We start from the raw sequence: 21,902 nt of genomic DNA on the forward strand, positions 1-21,902 counted from the left end.
TGCTAAAACTCAAGATAAGAATAATCTTCTTGAAGTTTTTTTCAAAACTGTATTTGTTGAATTGGAAAAACAGACATTTTACTGGACTGTGATCGTACAACAATACCAGCTTCACTACAAGGGTGGGGCTCTAAATTAAGTCCAATTTCAATTAGTTTTTGACATTAATACAGTGCGAAATAAAGGATAACAATACATGTCAATGATAGGGCCCCTTTAAAGCCCCAGAGAATAAAGTGTCCTAGATAAAGCTAATCCTCTATAGTATAAGACTAGTTACTGTGGGTAATTGGTGCCTTATGTCAGATTTATGACTATAACTGACCTCATCCACAACATGTTCTGCTTAAGCCTAGATTGACTTCCCTGTTGCAGTTCTTGTCATACTACACCAACAACTACTCAGGAGCAGAAATCCAAATGGTAACAATGGTTGGGCTATTGTACTCAGCATAATGCGCTTTACAATATCCTCATTCATTGCATGAGGACTTTATTTACAGAACCCTCTGGGTAACGCAATGCCATGCTCTGATCACACACACCAGCCCACTGCATGTAATTATCCTCAGCCTGCTCTCCAATCTGTCACTGCCCAAACTCATTTGTAAGTGTGCATGTACAGTGATTAAAGAAACTTCTGTGCCATTGCAAAAACGGGGCTTCCATCACCCCACCCCCGTCCCCACCCACCCTCCTCCACATTCGGGGAATTCTCTGAGAATGAGGCGAAGCTGCCATGTCAGAATGAGCCAGGCAGATGTGTACAGATCGCCAACATTGCAAATGCATCCGCGGCACTGGTGCAGCAGTCAAGTCATAATAATTAAAGACATACAACATCTCAGGACTTCATTAATCATGGTTTATATGGACTTTGAAGCCCTAATGAAAAACAGCCTGCTTCTCTGGGTTTATTGTGTCTGTACAAATTGTGGGGACGGCGTACGCCAGGAATGCCCCCCCTCCTGACCGGCTGTTACAGGATGTGGTGATGGAAAACAAAAAGATAAGATTTGGTGAAAAGCTAGTGATGGTTATAGAGAGGTCAGTGGTCAAGATTGTTTATGCAGACGCTGAGCGCCATTCGATTAGAAAAAAACTGAGCTGTGAGGCAGTGTGAGTTTACATGTCTTTGTGTTTGCACATTCGCCCCCTTGTGTGTGTGATAAGATGCATGATTTTCTGTCTCTGTTGAGCAAACTGAAGGCCCGTGGTGTTCTGGAGATTCATCTAGCACTGTCACGTATCATCATCATTGATTTGCTATTAGTTTCTCAGATTCTCAACACGCACTCCAGCCCACCTGGAGGTGCATTACAGTGAGATCAGAGTGAGAGATTACTGGGTATTAAGCTCTCAGTGCCAGAAGTGGAAATTACAGAGAGGTTGTCAACGCCAGAGTTCCCTCTGCTTGTTTTCTCCTAGAGAGATGGAGGTAATGCTTTGCTCAACACGTTTCATCCCAATGGCTTGTGACTGGTCCCTGGCATTGCTATCAGCGGTGAGTCACAGCCAAAAGTATGTGTAGCTCAACAAAAGCAAAGGAAGACAGAGAGGGAGAGACTGCTTAGGACTCAAGCCCAGGAGACATGCATCTTCTCCCAATAAAAGTCCATTTGGCAGGTTTACATCACATTAGTTCACTGAACCCATGGAAATATACAGTGGAAGGGAGAGAGGGGAGCATCCATTATCTGAATTGGATGAAGTCATTTTATTTTCTCCCTAATGATGTGCCCTGCCTACAGGTACAATGGGGCAATATCCTTTTTTGGTTCCAAAGGTAAGCTATCAGCCTCATTTTGGAATTACTTTACATGAGCATTGTATGTCTCTTTGCTCTGTAGTTATTTAGGTAGAACAATTATCTTTGCCTATACTGTAAATACACAGAAAAAACAAGCATTTAATTGATACGAGTCAAAGACTTAAGAGTCTGTCCACTGCAGCTCCACAGTAAAAATGAATTCTGTGTGGTAACTACCTGGCAGTGATTCATTTCCTCTCCAACACAAGTTCCTCACTTAAATTTGTCATTTTATGGAGTGCCTCTGACAGAGCACAACTGACAGATGAAAGTTAAAGAGGCCCTGTAGATAAACAAGTCAAAAAGTTCTATGTTTGGCTGAATTAAAGGAACAGAGGGAGGGGGAAAAGCCTACATTTATTTGGGAGCCAGCAAGCATCTTGCACTCTGGACTCTGCGGTTTGTCAGCGTTCCTCCCAGGTGAGCTCACCCTGGGCCAGCCGAGCACACACAACCCCCTCGCACCCCGCCACACACACACACACACACACACACACACACACACACACACAATATTTTGTTGGTAGTCAAAACAAAATTAGCACTGGTTTGTTATTTCTAGTTAGCTCATCCATGACCCCCCCGTGTTCATCATTTCTAAGGATTCTAAGGAGAGGGAAATGTTTAGTTGCCACCTTTGAGGCGATTAGGATGAGAAAGAGCTGTAGCTGATATTTACACATTAATTGAAGGTCAATGAGATGATGTTGACATCCACTTTGAACAGGAGACACTTTTTTTTCAAGGTTGGGTTGGTGAGCATCCATTCTGCTGGATTGCCGTAGAGCCTTTCTTCCTACCAGGTCTTGTTAAACTGTACCCGATCTTGCATCTTAATTTATCAGTGGTGATCAATTAGGCATTTGGTTCTCATGTTTAATTAAACTAAAGAGACATTCTGGGGGAGGGGATTGGTGAAAAGAGGCTGAAAAAGAACAAGAAGATAAGATGCTCTGGCAAATAACACGCATCTCTACTTCAAACAAAAGGAAAGGATAATCTAATTAAGGAATTACTTAAATCATATAGTTCAGAATTTAAAGATTAACAAGCACTTACGTATTGTGAGATTACATCCAACTGGGCGCTGGAAATATTAAGGGAGAAGACATTAGAGTAATTGGAAAAGGTTTGTCTTGATCTTGAAATATTGACTAAAAGGATAACTCGATGAGTGTTGCTAATGTAGGTCCAGTAGTGTAGAGTAAGACCTCGCCTAGAAAAATCAACCTAGACAATAACACCACCTTGTGTTTAACATGTGTGTTACAGGCTTAAAGAAAACATCTGCCCACAAACACCAGATAGTATTCAGCTGAGGCATACCAGATGATATTACTGGACTGTAAATACCCGACTTCTAGGGTCTGACAACAAGGTGTGGAAAAAAACTTAATCAGAAAACAGCTTGCAAGTATACCATCTAACAGCTTATCATTGTGTCTTTGTCCGTCACATAAATGTGTATATCTAACATAAAAAGTAGAGAAATTATTTTTATCATGATAGAATATCTAGATTGGATTATTTACAATGCATTATTAATAGACAGTGTTGGTCACAATGATATAAAATATATTCAGGCAATCTAAGGAGAATATGCCAGCTGTCCATTAGGATCAGCAAATAAATTACTTTTTATAGATATGATAAGAATAAATATATCATTCATAACAAGTTTGTTAAAACAAGAATAAATAAAGATTTTGATTGCTACATTCAACTATTTTGCACTTATTTGCTTACCTAGTCATTTGTATCAGTAATGAAAAAGCAAACTTCACCTCAGAATATGGTAAATTAATTGATAGCAGTACTCGTATGTAGCCTAATGAATAATGAGCACAATATTAAGATGACATCTCCTTGTATAGGCTCTTTTTACCCTTTCCTCTTAAAATTGTTAGGTACCTGCAGATTCAGAATCGTTTTTCTCTACATCCCCATAACCAGGCTGGGGAAAATATTATTTCTATTTTTTTTAACAAACCTTCATCAAAGCTGCAAAAACTTCCTTATTCTGCTTGTGGTCCTGGGTTCATTACCCATGCCATCCACCTCATCTGCCTGACGCCACATCTCTCTGGGATGCAGGAGGAGGTAGTACAGCACGAGGCACACCAGCCCCAGCACTGAACCTCCAAAGATTAAACCAGTGATTGTTCGAAAAAACGTGGTTTTCTGCAACTCTGGCTTTAGAAAGGCCAGCAGTAAAGGAGCAGTAATGTTTATAACGCAATAGAACAAGTAGTAGATGATCATGGCTGCTCTGGTGTCCTGTCCTTTGATGTTGAAAAAGGTGAATATGAGGATAACTCCGGTGACTGCTCTGTACAGAAGCTCAAGGCTTCTGGATGAGCAGAAGTTAGTTTGAAGCAAGTGTGCCCAGGTTGTCCACAGCAGCCAGAGGATGGTGAGGGCAACTGTGCTGTAGCTGCTCAGTATGAGGAGGAGGGTGTAGCTGAGGATGCGGCTGGTCATGGTACAGAGTTTGTAGAAGAGGTAGATTGCTGTGGGGAGGCCAGAGGGCATCTCCTTGATGTCGCGGAGGGACCTGCGCAGGCAACGGCGATAGTTCACCAGGGCCCAGGCAATGTTGAAGAGGGAGAATGCCATAGATAAATCTAAAAGAAATTGACAGGTGGTACAAATAATCATACAGTAAGTTCATGAATATGCAGAAATATTCTCTCACTTTCTGCCTCTACTTACACTGAATGAATGAGCACTCATCATGGCCCAGCAGTATGTATAGTTGTAGAAGAAGTTGGGGAACACTCTCCAGGAAAGCCTCAAACAGTTTGAGCATGCTCAGATCAGTCGCCAGGCAAAACAGATTGTGGTGCACATCTCTTCTCTCTTCAACTATATAGGGGTTTGTTGTTGTCCAAACCACTTTGAACCCTTGTTTCAGCAGGTGATAATACCTAGCAACCGGTCAAACACAGTGAAAAAAGTCAGACAGGTGGTTGCCACCATGCAGTACATTGTTACCGATTCATCTTTTGCTGCTGCACAGACAATGATGCATTTGCAAGACTTTCTCCTAATGTCACACACTACACCTTAAATGTAGTTATTCCAGTTTGCACATTCCAGAATAATATGTCATTGTGCATGCTTAGCATACTTTACATTTTAAGTTACAACATAGAGGCACTCCTTACTGCAGCCTACACGGGCAGCTCATGCTATTTTCTTCTTAAGCTGCAGTGCTCTTATCACATCATCATCACATCATCACCATTTGTCATTATTTCATACCTGGTGAAGATGCCCAAGCCAAATAGGTGCAGGGCAGCAAGTCCACCTTTGGACATTCCTTGTATGGTTGTTTTCCCCTCAGGGTTTATCAGAACATCATTCATGTCGTCCCTGTACCAGGCATGGCTGAAGATCTGAGTCACCAGCAGCCCAACCAGAACAAACATTAGAGTCAATCCAGTCCACACAAAATGTTTCTCTTGAAAATATTTCAGTGCCAGACCGATGTCTGTCAGAATGTCCACCACATACAAGAACAGTCCAGCAATGGTTAATAACCATCGCAGTTTAGTGTATTGAATGTCTGACATTTTGCCATCAGTTGAAAGGCTCAAGCGAAGGTTTCACTTTGTGATGAAGGTAGATATGTGGTTGCTTTTTGAAGGTTCCAAAGAAAAGCTGAGATGGACAGTTTTGTGTTGGACTCCAGCAATTCAGGTGCCATTGTGGTCAATCTATAAAAGCATTACAATTGTGAAAATCAGGTGCATATTTACTACAATATAAAACAAACCTTTGCTTAAGACAGCTGAAGTTTTGAAATGCAGCGTAACTGCAGTCATCTGCTGTGTCAGTCTGCTGCCCTTTGATCACTATCATAAAAACATGATTATATGCAGTCCCTAATAAATGGCATACTACAAATGTGATATAACAATAATCAATGTCGTTATCAGCAGGAATTGCTAAATTATGATAAATCACACCTTGCTCATTCTGAACTCTTATATAAGTTATATTGTTTTTTTCTTACACTTCTCACAGAAAGGTATTTTCAGACCTTTTTACTGAATCACAGAATAAGTACATGTAAAGTCTCTTTACATCCTCTAGTTTCAATTTCATTTTAAACAGTTTATTAAGATGCCATTGGGGATTAAGTAAACCCACAAACCCGTAAATTTAAGGGCAAACAAAATCAAGGTATCACACTGTTAAACTGCCATTTATATTCTCTTCACTTAAAAATAAATAATGCCATAGATTTGCGAATTAATTACAATTATTATTATTAGTATTTTCATAAAGTTATAAAAGAAAATGATTCAGAGCTCGTATACAAATACCACTTGATCACATCCTGCCTTGAATTATCCACACCTGCAGAAAGACACAAAAATGAACATTGAACTTACCAGTAGGCTATATTCTGGCCATGGCAGACAGCTGTGTACAGTCACAGAGGCCAACACTACTGCTCCAGAGCTCTTTCTCTTTCCTTGAAACTTTTGACAAGCTCCACCTCAGTGACAACACTGTGAACAAATATAGCCACACCGGGGAAATGTGATTACATAATATATCTTGCGCCTGTGTGCATGTACTTGTGTGCGTGTCTGTATGTGTGACACAATATAATTTCCCTGTTGAGGTCTTCCATCCTTCAGACGTTAAAGACATTCTTTGGATGGCTTATACAAAAGCCAGCCATTGATGAAATGCCAAGGTATCTCTAGACATATATATATTTTACAAGTTAAAGTGCACTGCTTGGGAAATGCACGTCAGGTGAGTCTTCTGATTGCTGTGAACTGAAAGGTTGATGTCACAGCTCACACAGTGGTTTTCCTGTCATCCAAGCACTTGGGAATATCAGTATCTGAGATCAGGATCCCTGGAGCCTAATGCACTCCATTATTTTCAAATTTTTTCATCATTTTAATAGTTGTTGTTATAATTATTGGAGTTATACTATGACATAGGCAATCAAATTTAAACTTTATAACTTTTGAAAGAAGATAACACATTCTTCCTCTCACAAATATTGATCAATAAGCAGTGAAAGACACAGATGCTCAGTTCAACTCTCAGGAGTTTTACTGCTACAGCCTTATTTGGTCTGGTATGATCAATAGCTTATGGTGGCTAAAGTTAGCTAATATTACCAAACTTTTGCTAGATATTGCTGTGTAACTAACAGAGTCAGTATACTTTTCTACTTGTTTACTGTTATGCTACATCAAGCATTTAGCATTAAATTACCAAAGCTGAACTGAATAACAATATGAGAAGATTGATACCACTAGCTATTGTAGGCCTACATGTAAATATGGAGCAGAAAGTTAACTTTCTGGAGTGTTGTCCCCTTGCCTGGCAACCAGCCGACAAGAAATAGTTCCATACATAAACCCCAATGATAAATAATAAAACCTCAAACAATGACATTGTTTTAAACTTCAGTTTTTGTACAGGTCAAAGATAGGTGAGCTTTACAGGTGGTGGTAGGCAGATTTTATTACCTTTGGACTGAGCCAGGCTGAGTATCTGTTTCCCCGTTTCTAGTAGTTATGCTAAGCTAAGCTAACCAGCTGTTGCAATGTAGCTCCATTTTAACACTAGTTAGCTCCTAAAATAGACAGATATGTGAGTGTATTCCTTTATATACAGTCAATAGTGTATTCCCCCAACATGAATATAATATACTTCATCCATCCCCACTTATCCTTTGCAGGGTTGTATGGGGCTTTATACAGTCTATGAGTCTTCTTGCTGCGAGGTGACAGAGCTAACCGCCCTCTAACATACACTAATGTATGTCAAAAGTGGGCCGCATTCTACAGGACCTTTTTTAGACAGAAAAATTGTAGCTTGAACCAGCAAAATACAGTAACTTCAGCTTTAAGGTTTAGTCATTAGTATGCTCTTATACCCCAACCCTCGAGGTGGCGCTATGTAAAGATTCTTGTTGGTGAGGCGCAGGCGCAGCGGCTCTCTCACTAGGCCCCTCCCAGGCCCCTCCCACTAGCAGAAGAGTGACACGCCATTCAATTTTTGCCTGGCCCTTTGCTCGTATGAACCAGGGGAGCTTTGAGGATTCTCGCACAGAAGGATAATAATAGTAATAATATCTGATAGAAACAGACTACATCTACGCCGCGTGAAGCAAAAGTTGGGTCGAATCGTGTCGACATGGGGATCCGAAAAAAGACCACCAAGAGTCCGCCAATGCTGAGCCATGAGTTTGTCATCCAGAACCATGCAGATATTGTTTCCTGTGTTGCTATGGTGTTTCTTCTCGGGCTGATGTTTGAGGTAAGTCCTGTACACACGGTGAATGGGTTTTACTTGTGGATCACGCGGGGGTGCTGGCCCGGCACAGAGGACGGACTGCTGGTGCACAGGATGCGAATGCTGTTGTGGTGGAAACTGACATGGCTGTCTGATCTATTCTTCACACTACTTCCTCCCGTGATCGAAAGTTTTCTGCGCTCGATGGCTTCGCTTTTGCTTTTATTCCACGAGATCATCAACTCTATCGGGTAGCCTGGCCAACCAATTGTGACTTTATTAAAGCGACGTGGGGACTATTGTCCCCTTTCCATCTGGCTGCTCCCCATGATGAAATCGATATTTCAAATCACTCGTCCACAGAGGCCCGTGGTTTGATCATTAAAGAAAAAAGTTTTTTATGTGCAACTTTATTTATGGGAACATCAAGTTGTGTTGCAGATTTGCAACAGTCTATCGATCTCAGTGGTTACAATATTGTGCAACACTCCCGACTTGGTTTAGTTTATGCGTAGATGTGTTACGTGGCAATCATACAGCGACTGAGAGGGCTGTCATCACAGAAAACCGAGTCAGAAAGTTGTTCTTGGAGCTAAGCAATAGTGCAAATGTCTGTCGATGCTGCGGGCTGACAGCCGGGATCCGCTCACACAGCGTGGCCCGTGTCTGCGCTGCACGCTGGGCCACTTTCACACGCATTTATGTTTGATTTCAATGCATGTTTCGTCCTCAGTGAAAAGCAGCGCCATTATAGTCAGTGAGCGACAGCTTGACCTACTTCCTCTTTTTCTTTTCCAAAGTAAAATCCTCGTCTACTAACAGCTGTTGCAACGTGTACATTGGCTCGCAATGGCAGCTAAACTGTTTCACATTTACGGGTGTTTATGACGATGTAACTAAACAGTGCATATTTCTCTATATAATTTCATTTGTTTGGCCACGTAGTTCGTTTGTTGTGAAGGACGAATAAGCAACTTCCCATTTGAGCCGTATAATTCGGGCATCTTGATGCTGCTCCTTCAATACATTTTATTTTCACACATCACTACTAGGCTAATTATCCCTGTATCAACTTACATTCAATTATTCTATTTATTTTATTCCTCTAAAGGAGTTGATAGTGCTTTATCATTTTGTTTTCTGTTCAAAAATATAATTCCCATATAGCCTTATAGGTTTGGGTTATCTTTGTGAATTCTCAGCCTAACACTGCTATGAAATATTGCTAAAATAAAACATTTAAACTTTAGAACCAATGTGGTAAGTCAATATTCACATCTCAGTTACAGTCACTCCATTATAGGTCTCACAGGGAATCCTTATATGAGATGCACCACGTTTTAATGTGTATAAACACACTAACTCTTTTACAATTAAAATGTATTTGGTTGAATCCTTTTTTAAATGACTGTCACATATTAATATGTTGATTTTTTTTTTTCCATCTACAGGTAACCTCAAAGTTTGCAGTGTTATTCATAACAGTCCAGTACAATGTCACCATATCAACAAATGGTATGTTAAAGATTAAATTGAGAGTATAAGACATATGGTGCAGAACAGATGTTTTCAGATGATGCTTGAATGTGTTAGAATGAACACAGCGAGTTTTGGCTTTGACATATAATGCAATATTTTCTTAGAGTTTGTCTGGCTGGAAGCCTCTCATTTGGATTCTGGAGCGCTACTTGCGTGGCCTTACACAAACTCATTTGAGAGCTTTTTTTTCTTCCCCCTTTGGAGCTAAAATTAGGCCGCCTGATTTATAAAGTTCTCTTGTGGCAAGGTTGTGCTGGGTGAATTTGGGCTGAGGTGTAATATAGTCCTCTCAATCCCAAGTCCTGCTAATTTCAAGGTTAACAATTTCTTTGCCAACTTCAGATACCACTGAAGGAATGTACGACCTCAGAGCTTTTTGTACTCTGTTGCACAGGCTGTAGGGTTGCAGGCTGCCAGCTGGTGCACTTCTTATCTGGGAGACCTTACCACTTACCTAGTAACTTATTTACAGCATGTCTGTAATTGGACAAATAACTTGCAGCGCCTAAATCTCTCTGTAGTGGAACAAATTCAATAAAGCCATTGTATTTTTCCTATGTCTGTGCTGACTTTTACAAATGATTGGATTGATTTCATTATGTGGTTGCATAAACCATGAGAAAGGGAGTACATCTCCGGCTGTTTGCTGGGAACTGTGTTTATGTATCTTCTGTCGCTGTGTTTCACAGATTCAGAGTCGGAGACTTCATAGATAATATGTAACTTTAGAAAGGATGCATAAACAGGGTGCATCAAACATTTTGGATACGAACGAAACACATTGCCAGATAAAAGCAGATTTGGCTCTGTCAGATATCGTGTGAGGTTTGACTTTTGTGAGAGATGGGAAATCAATGGAAGGTTAAAAGCCTGATTATTCGTAACCCATTATGGGTGAACAAATATGTTTACCGGGTGGTAAATTAACCTGTTTTTATTTTCTATTTGACTCTAAAAATTGTTGCCTTTATGTAAAGCATTTTGAATTGCCTTGTTGCTGAAATGTGCTGTACAAATAAACTTGCCTTGCCTCTGTGTGTGTGTGCGCGCTACCGAAGGCCCAGAGGAGACGGCCGTGAACCACTTCCACCATGGCATCAAGGACTTGGCCACTATCTTCTTCTACATGCTGGTGGCCATCATCATGCATGCCATTATCCAGGAGTACGTGCTGGATGTAAGTGAGACACACGCTGCAAGCACACAGTCTTTAATCTCCTCGAACAGTTCTCCATTGTTTCTTGTTGGTCATCTTTGCAGAAAATCAACAGGAAGAAGCACTTCTCCAAAACTAAGCACAGCAAGTTCAACGAGTCGGGGCAGCTCAGCGCCTTCTACTTATTCTCCTTCGGGTGGGGCACAAGCATCCTGCTTTCTGTACGTACAGTGGCTAAGCTGGCGTTGTTCTTGTTTGGACATGTTTTAAGGCCAAAATCGGCCCGTGATTGCAATTTAACAATTAGCTTTGTTCTTAGGAAAACTTCCTGTCTAATCCGGTCACCCTGTGGGAGGGTTATCCCCACACACTGATGCCGTAAGTGGAGGTCTTGTGCTTTTTAGAGATACTGTTTGTTGTTTTTTTGTGGTTTGAATAGGCAAGAAAACCCATCACATATGTTTCCTTACTGTCAATTGCATTGAGATGTTCAAGTGTGGCTCTGAATTCCAAAAGCATTTCATTTTGTAATTGTTTTCCTTCAGATTCCAGATGAAATTCTACTTCATTTGTCAGCTGGGCTACTGGTTACACGCTCTGCCAGAACTCTATTTCCAAAAGACAAAGAAGGTAAGAGTGTGTGTGTGTTTGTGGACATAGTGAAGCGTCTGTTTAGACCATGAGGCTATATCCTGTTTGACTTCCTCGATTATGTAGCATTGTTTCAAAGAATCATACTTGTCTTGCTTAATTCTACTTACAGAGCCACACTGCTGTAAATATTTTGACCGCCCCCATCTTTTTGTGTGCACTGTTTAGGAGGATATTCCCCGCCAGCTTGTGTACATCTTCCTGTACCTGGTCCACATTGCAGGCGCTTACATTCTGAAGTAAGAACTGCTACCTAAGAAAGCCTAATATTATGTATGTGTCATTGCATGTTTGTACACCGGCCTTCTTGCTGGTCTTGTCATGTTTAATAAATGGGAATTCTGTCTCCTCGTGTCTTTCAGTCTGAACCGCCTGGGTCTGGTCCTGCTAGTGTTGCACTACTTTGTCGAGCTCCTGTTCCATGTTTCCCGCCTGATCTACTTCAGCAACGAGAACAGACAAACGGGGTGAGATTTCAGATTTTTCATATTGTATGATTGTTTGTGAATTTCTTTTACCAGTTAAGGAATTACTGATGGTTGAGAACTCTTGAATGCAGTATCATGGTCGCCCCCTTTGTCTTCCAGTTTCACCATATGGGCCGTCTTGTTTGTCCTTGGACGGCTCCTCACCCTGTCCTTGTCTGTCCTCACCGTGGGCTTTGGCCTCGCCAACGCGGAGAGTCAAGGCTTTGATTTGGCTGCAGGAAACTTTAATGTTCTTTTTGTTCGGTAAGTGTGTCTGAGAAGGGAAACAGGACCACTTCATCCTGAAATAATATTTTAAATATATGGGTAAATATTTCAAATGTAACAATCATTGATACATAACAAAAATCCTTTAGGAAATAGTATTAGTTAGCATTAGCAGTATAAAGAGTTGCGTATTGTGATGCACACTTCAGTCATGTGATGTCAAGTGTGTGTGTGTGTGGGGGGGGGGTTGAGAAATCTAGAAGCTATGCAAAAAAAGTACATTACAAAACTTAAATCACTACATGAACTGCTTTGAAAATGAGCATCTGAGATGGGACTTATATTGTGGACACATTTTTAGCTGTGTCTATGTGACCCACGTCTTTTCTAACCATTTGCCTTTTCAACTCTCCATTAGGATAACTGTCCTGGCCGCTATCTGCCTCACTCAGGCCTTCATCATGTGGAAATTTATCAACTTTCAGCTGCGCCGGTGGAGAGAGCATGCCCAGGCTCAGACCTTGAAAAAGAAACAAGTTCCTTCCAAGAGCAAATCAAAGAAAGACAAAGGTGAGCAAGGAGTACAAAGCAATTACATGATTGTGAGTGTATTCTTCTGCAAAGCACTGGACATTTCCCCAAGCAATAAAATGCATATCCAAGCACACACTGTTGTAATGAAACTGACTAATCAAATGGGAAGTAAAAAGGAGGCAACACCAAGTCTTTTAAGCTTAAGAGCTCACATTTGTTAGAATCAATTTCCTCTCATTAAATGCATAAAGGCCGTGCTTACATATGCTTCACATTGTTAATCAGTCAAATGACTAATTTGGGTGTGTCCTTTTGTTTTTAGCCAATGGAGTAAATGGAGTGAACTCCCACGGCGCTGATTCACCAAGAGCAAGAAAAGAGAAGTCCTCATAAATACATTTCCCTCAGCCCCCACTATCACCCCCTTTTCAAAGAACCATCTCCAACCAACCAACATTTCCTCCAGCTCCTCGACCATGATATGCATTTTCAGCTCCCACACAGGACTGACCTCCCAGCTGGACTTCATGGGCCAGAATGCATTTAGCTTTACTTGTCGCCAGTCGTCCAGCGCGCCTTGATCTGAGAATCATTGCCCTGCTGTGCCATTCCGAATGAAAACAAAAACCAATTCAGAAATAAACTATGAAAAAAAGAGCTTATTTAAGAAGTGCCTATTGATACGGATTGTTTTGTACAGGGTGTGTAATTTTAAAAATTTCAGGAATGATGACTTCAGTGTTTAATGTTTCTCTCAAGTCAGGTCATTTCAAGCTTTTTCCTAAATACTGTGTATTCCTGCTAGTGTTTTATCCACCCACCGCCCTTTTTTTTTCTTTGCCAATGACTTCTGTCCCTCTTTTCAGGGATTTTTGTAAACATTGTATGGAGTTTATGAATTTCCTTTATATATATATCTTATATTTTCCATGAGTGACGGTTACATACAATGTTAAGGATTCGACTTGGTTCACACATCCCAGACTGTTCAGCTCACACAGTGACCAACATTCGCCTAAAGATTGAACACCAAGTAGAATAGGAAAATTTTCAACGTCCACTCATGGATAGAATAGAGTGCATAAAAGTAAGCAAGGAAAACGGCAGATGTCACCCTGTAATACTGTAAATAGGTTCACAGTTCAGTGTTGTGCAACGCTGCGCTGTGACCTGATGTAGAACTTAATTATTGGAGTTCAGAGCAGCTTTATAATCACAATAGAACATTTTACTTGCCATGAAAGTTCTGCCTGTGACACGATTAATAAACGAACACACCTCGTGGTTTAGTTTACTTTATAAGAGATGGAAAGGATTAAATCAGGCAAAACATCCATTTAGTGAGTTTGAGTGAATCATTGTCTTGTATGGTCCCTCTTCATTCGCTGTTTAAGTGGAATGGGTTTACTGTATTCGTTTGGCCATGCATATTATTACTTGCATTAAAAATGCCCACAAGAATGATTTGTTGTAAAAGCACAGACTGGGAATGAGAGTCATATTTAGTTTGCCTGTTTCCCCCCCCTGCCCACTATTGACTGTGCCAAATGAGCCTGATTGACTGTTGATATATGCCTTTTACTTACATGCCATAAAATAAATTTACAAAGCTATGGCGTGCACTCAACTGTATTGTAAGAATCAATCACCTAGGTAACACTGACTTTTTCAAAAGAAAAAACCCATTAACTAATTTTAGGCACACAGAAGTGAGTCATGTTTGCCTCTGGCAGTACATCAGCAGTGTATGTGGTTATCTCGATTTGTCCTGAGGGTTTATCTATTCTATAAAGGAATAAAGTGTTTTATTGAAAAAAAGAGCTATAAGACTTATAATTTTGCTGCACAATGAACCAAAAAACATGATTTCCTTGTGTTGTAATAGTGACAAAGGGGGAGGTGTAGTAATTACTCCCAAACTAGGTCGCAGATATTGCTAGGAACCCCAATGCAATAAATGGAGACAAGCTAGAAGCAAGGCTGTAGTCAGGATTTATATTTTAATTTTTTATTTATTCAGTCATCATTTCAGTGACTGTACATTTTATATATTGATGACACATGAGTGTGTAAGTGTTCTTTCAAAGACGTCTCCACACTGGCAGGAAATAAATGAATGGTGAGATGTGCTGAAGCCTTTAGCATATGATCTAATAACAAGTCAATAATAACATTTTTTAAATGTAGAGGACAAACTTCAGTGTTGTTATTGGTAGCTACAGTTCTGATTCGGATGGAGCACCCTCGCACATAAATATTAAATACTGAATGTACTGAACACAAGTCCCCCCCCCTACCTTGATTTACTGCGTGGTCAACTATCCAGCCCCCCCCCAATCCCCCACTGTCGGTTTTTCACACAGCCGCCACTTGGCGGCGATGTTGCACTACTTTTAATGAAAAGAAAACGCCTGCCTGCTTGCTTGCGAGCTCAGTGGATAGTTGACCACGCAGTAAATCAAGGTAGCCACATAGGCTAAGTAGGACACGCTCATTTGTAATATTTATAAGGCTTGTAATGTGTTTTGCCGTCTTAGTTTTACTACATGTTAATAGTTTAAAATAAAATGGCATGGTGTTTCTTGAAAATGCACGCGCGTTATTGTACATTTTTCTTATGACTGTATAGTTACTACCAGTGGTAAGTGTTATAGCAAATGTAGTATCTTAAAATTAACAAGGCTGGACTAAAATTGAACTTCTAGATGTCTGAGCAAAGGAAAAATATTCCTTTTACCAGCCTTTTCATTTGCGGCACAGTGTTTAAACCTATCATTTTATAGGCAGACATAAATCTTTATGACCTTTATTGCACACTCATCCTGTACGCAGTATTCCAGCTCGTGTAAGTTATATGTATTCGCGTAACATGTTACATTTTTGTTCCCATATTGACAAAACTGAGCTGAGATGGGGGTCACAGTTTGCCCACTTTGTAAACCACGGCCACAACATACATTTAAATTAGCTGCTGACATTCGTGACACGGTGGTTTTTTTGAGTAACTGTTTTGACTGGTGGCCAGATTAAATGTAGACAACTGAATGCTATTCAATGAAATTACAGGTACTGTGTCATCCTAACAGGTAAATCGCCGTAGTATTGCTTACAAACCTCCGCGGTACTAGTGAGTTGATACTGCTGGAGCCCCGTGATGTGGTTTGGTGTGGGGGAGGATAGCAGCTACCAGCCAGATAAACACTCAGCATTGGTTTGCACAGCAGGAGTAACATGGCGGCACAGTTAGCCAGCAGAAATGTTGTTTCACTACCACGAAGGTCAGAGCTGCGTCTTTTAAACGGATTTTAACAGCGAGGACACAGCCGAAAGTATTAAATCGTAAGTAGCCACACGTGTTGGTGCTCCTTGTTGAGACGGGACGTGGTGTTTTCGTTGTGAAATCCATGAGCCGATGCGAGGTCTTCAATCTCGGTTGTGTGTCTGTCTGGCACAGGCTCTCGCTTCGGCGTTAGCTTATTAGCAAGCGTTAGCTTCTTGGCTAAGCCCGCTGCCTGTGTTCATAGTGTTTTCTGCAGCAAACTCAATTAGACTGCTCAGACAGCGGGCTTGCAAGAGACTTATTGCAATGTTGTCCGCTGTTTCTATTTGGTGGTGGTATGGTCACAAATACGTGTGATGTAAAGTAAAATGTAGCGTGCACAATACTTTCATATGTCATTGTTTTTTGTGCTGAGTGAGCGGGTGGCCGTGCATACAACACCGGACTAAGTTCGCCAGTTACAGCAAGAACGTAGTTAGCATGCTAACTGTTTAGCTGCAGGCTAGTCTGGCTGGTTGGGCGACGTTGTCAGAATATACGAGTGAGTCAGGACAGTTCTCACCATGTGTTTTAGCGGGCTGTTAACCGTGTTTGTTGTTGTATTAACCATGCCTCCGTGCTACCTGCTACGTTAGGTAAGTTGAAATTTCTGCATTTGTTCAAGGTGAAGGGACCGTTCTCATTTTGTCTTTATTTTTTTGCTGAACTGAAATATTTCTCCTGTGTTTGGCTTGCGTTACTTTGTATAGTCGAGGTGCTCTACTAATAGGCTAGTTTGCGGCCAAGCTATAACATGAGCGTTATTTCACGTAAACCAGTAGCTTCTTCAGGCGCTTGTAAAAAAAAAAAAAAAAAAAAACCCAAAAGAATCAAAGTATTCTGAAAGTTGTGCATGGATTCAGCTACACACCAGAAACCCAGACTTTAGCTCCACACTCAAGATTGAAAGAGGAAAAAGTCTGCACGGTACTTGCAGTTTGTTGTGGTATTGCTTTCCAAAGACGTCAGAACATGTTTAAAATAATCGGGTGGCGGTACAATTACTAGGGCTTCATTGAGGAGATGTAAATAGAGGCAGGTCTTTACATCGAAAGATGCTCTCTGAACACGTAGGGCAGTATGGGGGAATGCTGCTTAGAGGTTTGCTTTGTTGTGCCTGCGTGGAGGGTACACTGCACTCCTCTTAAGGGCTCTCCTGCTTGACTGATTCAGGACTATACAGGCAGACAGCTTGTGCCATTTCAATGACTGTCAACGCTGCTCTCAGTAATGCAAGAGGAACGCATCCTGTGGAACCAGTTGAGCAGTTTCTGTTACATCACTCTTCCCACCTGATGGTGCACAGTGCACGGGGTCACATCGCTGACAGGAGATTTAACATGACATGTTGTCCAGCTGGGGTTTGGCTGCATCTTCGGGGCTTCTGTGAAGATGTGATGTGATGGATTTCTGTCCGATCTACCTGTAGTCATATGCAAAGTAATCTCTCAAGAAGTTTAAAAAGAAGACAGCGTGTCATTTACAGCATATTGGAAAAGGGCCGGACCATATAAATGGATGAGTTTGAAAGATATCTGTTTATTACTTTTATCTGCATGTTTGTGTTAATCATTTTAAAAATGCTCCCCCCCTGCTAGCATGAGCAGCACTATATCTCCAAGGCATAGTGCCTGAAGTTATTAAATTTGCAGTGTAACAAAACTTGCTCTCTACTATTTCTTTTTGTGGATCGTGGCTGATCAAACGGTTTGTGTTAGACATGGAGCATGCCTATGACGCCTGTGACAGCCCTCTCCCTAGTTACAAAGAATGCAGTCCTGCGCAGATGCATTCCTATAGCTTTTGTTTGTTTTGTTTTTTTAAGGTCGAAAGCACCCTAGTCTGTTGTAAGAATGATATAACAGGTGTCCTCCTTTGGCAGGTACAGTGAAACATTAGTTTTGACTTAATAGTGCAGAAGAATAACCGTGTTGGGATGATGACAGTTCAGGAATTCATGTCAGTGTGTATGTAAGTATGTGGATGTTTATACAAGGATAACTGACTGGAGGTTTTCTCACACTGACTTGGCGCAGTCCTTGTAATGGTTGTTATCTGGAAGTAATTCTCTGCCTGAACACATTGTAAACTACAGCAATAGCAACAGGTGTGTGACAGTAATGCCCTGCTTGTCACATGAGCCGGAAACGATCTTCTACATCCATCTCTTGCTCGCTAATTGTCTTCTCTCAGTCTGGGCCTGTTCATTTCCTTCATACTAGCCTGTCTTTCTGTTTTTGTTGTTTAACTCTTTGAGGTTGCTCACTCTATGTTCTGTGTGTGTTTTTTAAATTCCACAAAACCGATTAAACTTGGAGACAAACCTTTCATCTTGGAAGCACCGACTTTTGCCCTGTGATAGGTGGCTTTGTTGCGTCACCTGAGTGATACTGTAATCATTTGACCCTTGGTCTTTTGCATATGCTGCCAGTTCTTTGGTTGTTGTCTGCCACTGTTGGCCTCATAGGATAGTCCCGTGACTTTTTTTGTACTGCAGCCCCACTATAACTTAAAATTACATTTTTGTATTGATGCCAGAAATATGCTTTGTGATTTATGCATATGTTTCATATGTGTTAATATAAGACAATTTCCTCAAATAAGCAAAGATTTTATTTGAATTTAAAGCATAAATTATAGGCTATACTAACCTATGAAACAGTTAACTACAGCCGAGGTGGTTCCAACGGTTACTGATGTTGTCTGTGGCATCTCAGTAATTTATTTGTATCTTGTTAAATTTCATTTATTAACATTTATAGATAGAATTATACTTGATGTAATACACTTTGATTGAATTTTGAGCTCAAAAGAGTTTTATCTAGCTATAAAACATTGTGTCAGTTTTGTCTTAGGGATCATCTGTAGAATTTGGTCAGTAAATTCAAGTGAAATGCGGATTATTGTGTTTCCCAAGTGACTGCACCTCATAACACACAGATGTTGGAGCGAATACCTAAATTACACAAGGTCCCCTGGTAACTCTGGCACATTGTTATTAGGGCGTTAAACTTATATTACAACTGGATTTGTTTTGGGCTTTTAACCAAAGCCCCATTCAATTCATAATCAGTTTTAGAAGAATTAACATATGTCTTCAGAACTCACTTCTAGTCTTTAAACTCCATTTAGAGCTGAAGTGATCACAATCGATTGATTAGTCTATCAATTGAAAATTAATCTGCAACGTTTTTGATATCAAATTTGAAGCTAAAATGCCAAGAACTTTGTGGTTGCAGCTTTAAGTCTTTAATTTTCCTGTTTTTGGTCTTCTATGATAGTAAATTGAATATCTTTTGGTAGTTGGACTGCCCTAAACTCATAGCTGGGCCTCTTTATTTGAATATTCTTAGGAAAATAGTCATTAACAATTCCTATATCAAGTAGTGCCATGTTGCTAATATTCTTTTAAAGCAAAAGATGAAAAATAAATGTCACCTTTTTAGACATTTCCCTCGCTAACTACGCTGTCCTCGTTTCCACACACACTTCTCTTTGCTAACAACATTAAGTTGACTCATTTGAACCAGGCTGGAAAATGACATCCATGTCTCTGACGCTTAGTACGGCCAGCTCCTGAACAACACCATCCCCGCCTGTCTCTCACAGGCTCTTTCAATGTGTACTCCTTGGCTCCTTTTTTTTTAAAATTTTTTTTTAATAAAGCAGTGTCAGATGACAACATCCAGCGCTGAGAGGCTGACAGGATTCTGGGCTTTCATAAGGAAGTTGCAAATTATTGCTCAAATCTGCACATTTCATTCCAAGACCTAGTGTTAGGAGAAACTACAAGGGCGGCTTTGCTTTTAGTAAACACTACTCTGGAGCAGTAGTATTGTCCCTTCTTCATATTAAGTGTTTTTGTAATAAACAACCTTAAATGATTCAAACTGGAAGATAGATTGGCTGCTTGATAAGGCCCATCCGACAAACACACAAGAAAGCATGTAGCTTCCACTTAAGTTTAGATGTAACAGATCGGACTGCATTGTGTTATCTGTCCATCACATGCTGTATAAGGTCCACAGTGGATTCCTGACATGATGCACCACTCCCCCCTGGTATCTGTTTGCCTTGTCTCACTGGGCATCTCACCCCGCTGTCTCTGCGTTTGTGTTGTCATGGAAACAGCAGTGTGACAGGTCCTGGGTGGGCGTGAGGGATGAGCTGTGGGGAAATGGCCAGGGTTTTTTTTTGTGAATTTTTTATTTATTTTTTTTTTTTTACAGCGGGGGGGGCAGAGGAGAGATGTCTAAAGCAAGGCGTGGATGAAAAGCTAAGAGGGCTTTGACATGGAATAAGTGCAGCAAGAGTGTTTACTCCCTCTCAGCTTCAAGGCATGTTGTCATTGTGTCGTTGAGCTGACCTCAAATCAGCCATCCCATCTATCTGTGCTGAGAGTAGGCCTCATCTTGAGTGTGCAGGATTTTTGGTTTTACTGATTTTATGTTATCCAGAAAGTACAGGGCTTGTCATTAAAGAGTTGTTACAATGAAGAGGCGTGCTGTCGGATGTAAGCTAAATTACGGGGTTTGCTCTGGATCAACAGGAGGAGAACATTACAGTGGTTTTCTGATACTATTGAGCCCATATTCGCTCTAGGATAACTTTAGGCCGCCTGCCCAGCGTTTGGCAATCAAGAGGTCCAATCTGTGATAAATGGTCATGGAGGAGTATGCCTCTCAAAAAGATATGTTCAGGAACATTTATTATATAGATATAATTTTATTTTAATTTTTTTTCTCCTCACATTTTTAAAACCGGCTGTATAAAGTGCTGTACAAGGAATAAAACAAAAACATAGACGACAAAACAAACAAATGGTTCACGAACAATTGAAAGGCAACAATAGAAGACCACACAGCTCTCATGCTGGGTTAAAAGCCAGAGAATAAAAGGGAATTAAGATGGGATTTAAAACTTTCGAGGGTGGCAAACAGATGCACTGTAGAAATGTCCCTGATTCATCTGTGATCATTTTACAGGTAAATTCCCTATAGCAGTTAGGTTGTGGTAAATTGATGTAGACTGAAGTCAATTTAGAGGATTTTATAATCTTTGTTTTTAAAACAGAGATTTGTAACATCACACCATTGGCTGCCTCATGCTCTACTCCCATGGAGACTATACGGGGCTCCAAGGATCTTGAGGCTCACAGACAGTCCAGTGATTTTGACAGTCCACACTCCTACCACTTATGTAGGTCAGCTGCTGCAAAGTGCATATTGATCTCTAAAGCTAAATGATATTGTGATGTCTACCGCTCATTGCTAAGAAGGTGCCCTCGGCCAGTTTGGCGTGAACAGAGGTCACATGATTGTGTGACAGTGCTTCTGCAGCTGTTTTCTCTTATATTGTGAGGCTGGTTTTGCTAGCTGTACATTAAAGTAGATCTGAAAACTGTTTCATTCACTCATTTTCATTTCAGAGGAGCTAACCTTCCTTGCCACAGTCACTACTGATCTGATAATGGTAATAAAATGTAATAAAATTAAATACATTTTTAAAGTTAAAGTAAACTTATTTATAACTTATTTACTTAGTAAAGTTCTTTATGAAAATGCATAAAATGTCCCCTCAAAGGTAGATCATAAATGTATAAGATTGAATTCTCTGTTAATGGAGGACATGTTGGGGTTGTACACAATGGTCAGGGAGTGTGCTTTGAAGTCTTAATTTGTGTGAGTGGGTCGATTGCATTCCCCTGCTCCACAATGTGTTTGTGGCACTGGGCGCTAGCATGTGGTTGGCACCGTTCCCACTGCCCAGGGTGGAATCCTTGGCACAGAGGGAGGGAGAGAGAACTTGGATTGAGCAAGCCGCCTGCTGGAGTTGGGTGGGTGGTCCAAAAAATATGCAGCGTGAATCATTCCTGAGAAAATCTAGTATACAGTCTTATTCTGGAACGGAGGTAAGCGGCACTCG

The 21,902-nt window shown here is 40.7% G+C and overlaps 3 protein-coding genes across 7 annotated transcripts in view; 2 read left to right on the top strand and 1 right to left on the bottom strand.

Moving 5' to 3' along the window:
• Positions 1–2,665: 2,665 nt before the first annotated feature.
• xkr9 (XK, Kell blood group complex subunit-related family, member 9) lies at positions 2,666–7,687 on the bottom strand. Of its 2 annotated transcripts, XM_038727532.1 has the most exons (5): positions 7,315–7,687; positions 6,211–6,330; positions 5,075–5,529; positions 4,523–4,737; positions 2,666–4,434 (listed from the first exon to the last, which is right to left on the bottom strand). In XM_038727532.1, exons 3-5 carry the CDS (start codon positions 5,383–5,385, stop codon positions 3,806–3,808), a joined length of 1,155 nt encoding a protein of 384 aa, XP_038583460.1. In that variant the 5' UTR covers positions 5,386–5,529; positions 6,211–6,330; positions 7,315–7,687; the 3' UTR covers positions 2,666–3,805. The 2 variants fall into 2 exon arrangements, with proteins under 2 accessions (XP_038583460.1, XP_038583452.1); XM_038727524.1 differs by having other exon boundaries at positions 6,211–7,687.
• Positions 7,688–7,828: 141 nt separating this feature from the next.
• On the top strand, positions 7,829–14,478 carry tram1 (translocation associated membrane protein 1). The gene is made up of 11 exons (XM_038727541.1): positions 7,829–8,107; positions 9,535–9,598; positions 10,681–10,799; positions 10,883–10,999; positions 11,098–11,156; positions 11,324–11,408; positions 11,598–11,668; positions 11,792–11,896; positions 12,017–12,160; positions 12,543–12,694; positions 12,981–14,478. The coding sequence occupies exons 1-11, from the start codon at positions 7,985–7,987 to the stop codon at positions 13,049–13,051; spliced, it is 1,110 nt and encodes a 369-aa protein (XP_038583469.1). The 5' UTR covers positions 7,829–7,984; the 3' UTR covers positions 13,052–14,478.
• Positions 14,479–15,620: 1,142 nt separating this feature from the next.
• ncoa2 (nuclear receptor coactivator 2) overlaps positions 15,621–21,902 on the top strand; it is a 58,876-nt gene continuing 52,594 nt past the window's right edge. Inside the window, exon 1 of one of the 4 annotated variants that reach the window (XM_038727508.1) lies at positions 15,621–15,997. The gene's annotated coding sequence lies outside the window, so the exon portion shown is untranslated. Of the gene's footprint in view, positions 15,998–16,026; positions 16,574–21,902 lie in introns of those variants that run through there. The other 3 variants (XM_038727490.1, XM_038727513.1, XM_038727501.1) reach the window with 3 other exon arrangements.

This window comes from Micropterus salmoides, unplaced genomic scaffold (assembly GCF_014851395.1).
Source record: "Micropterus salmoides isolate LMB-PRFRI ecotype aquatic unplaced genomic scaffold, ASM1485139v1 Ms_hic_scaffold_1, whole genome shotgun sequence".
Lineage (NCBI taxonomy): Eukaryota > Metazoa > Chordata > Actinopteri > Centrarchiformes > Centrarchidae > Micropterus > Micropterus salmoides.

What these genes read in the sequence shown, in the direction of transcription:
- xkr9 (XM_038727532.1), bottom strand. Translation starts at nt 5,385, where the DNA reads ATGTCAGACATTCAATACACTAAACTGCGATGGTTATTAACCATTGCT. An exon ending in GGCTTGGGCATCTTCACCAG is followed by an intron (nt 4,738 to 5,074) that starts GTATGAAATAAT and finishes ACCGGTTGCTAG; the next exon opens with GTATTATCACCTGCTGAAAC. An exon ending in TGAGTGCTCATTCATTCAGT is followed by an intron (nt 4,435 to 4,522) that starts GTAAGTAGAGGC and finishes AATTTCTTTTAG; the next exon opens with ATTTATCTATGGCATTCTCC.
- tram1 (XM_038727541.1), top strand. Translation starts at nt 7,985, where the DNA reads ATGGGGATCCGAAAAAAGACCACCAAGAGTCCGCCAATGCTGAGCCAT. An exon ending in GCAGGCGCTTACATTCTGAA is followed by an intron (nt 11,669 to 11,791) that starts GTAAGAACTGCT and finishes CGTGTCTTTCAG; the next exon opens with TCTGAACCGCCTGGGTCTGG. An exon ending in AACGAGAACAGACAAACGGG is followed by an intron (nt 11,897 to 12,016) that starts GTGAGATTTCAG and finishes TTTGTCTTCCAG; the next exon opens with TTTCACCATATGGGCCGTCT.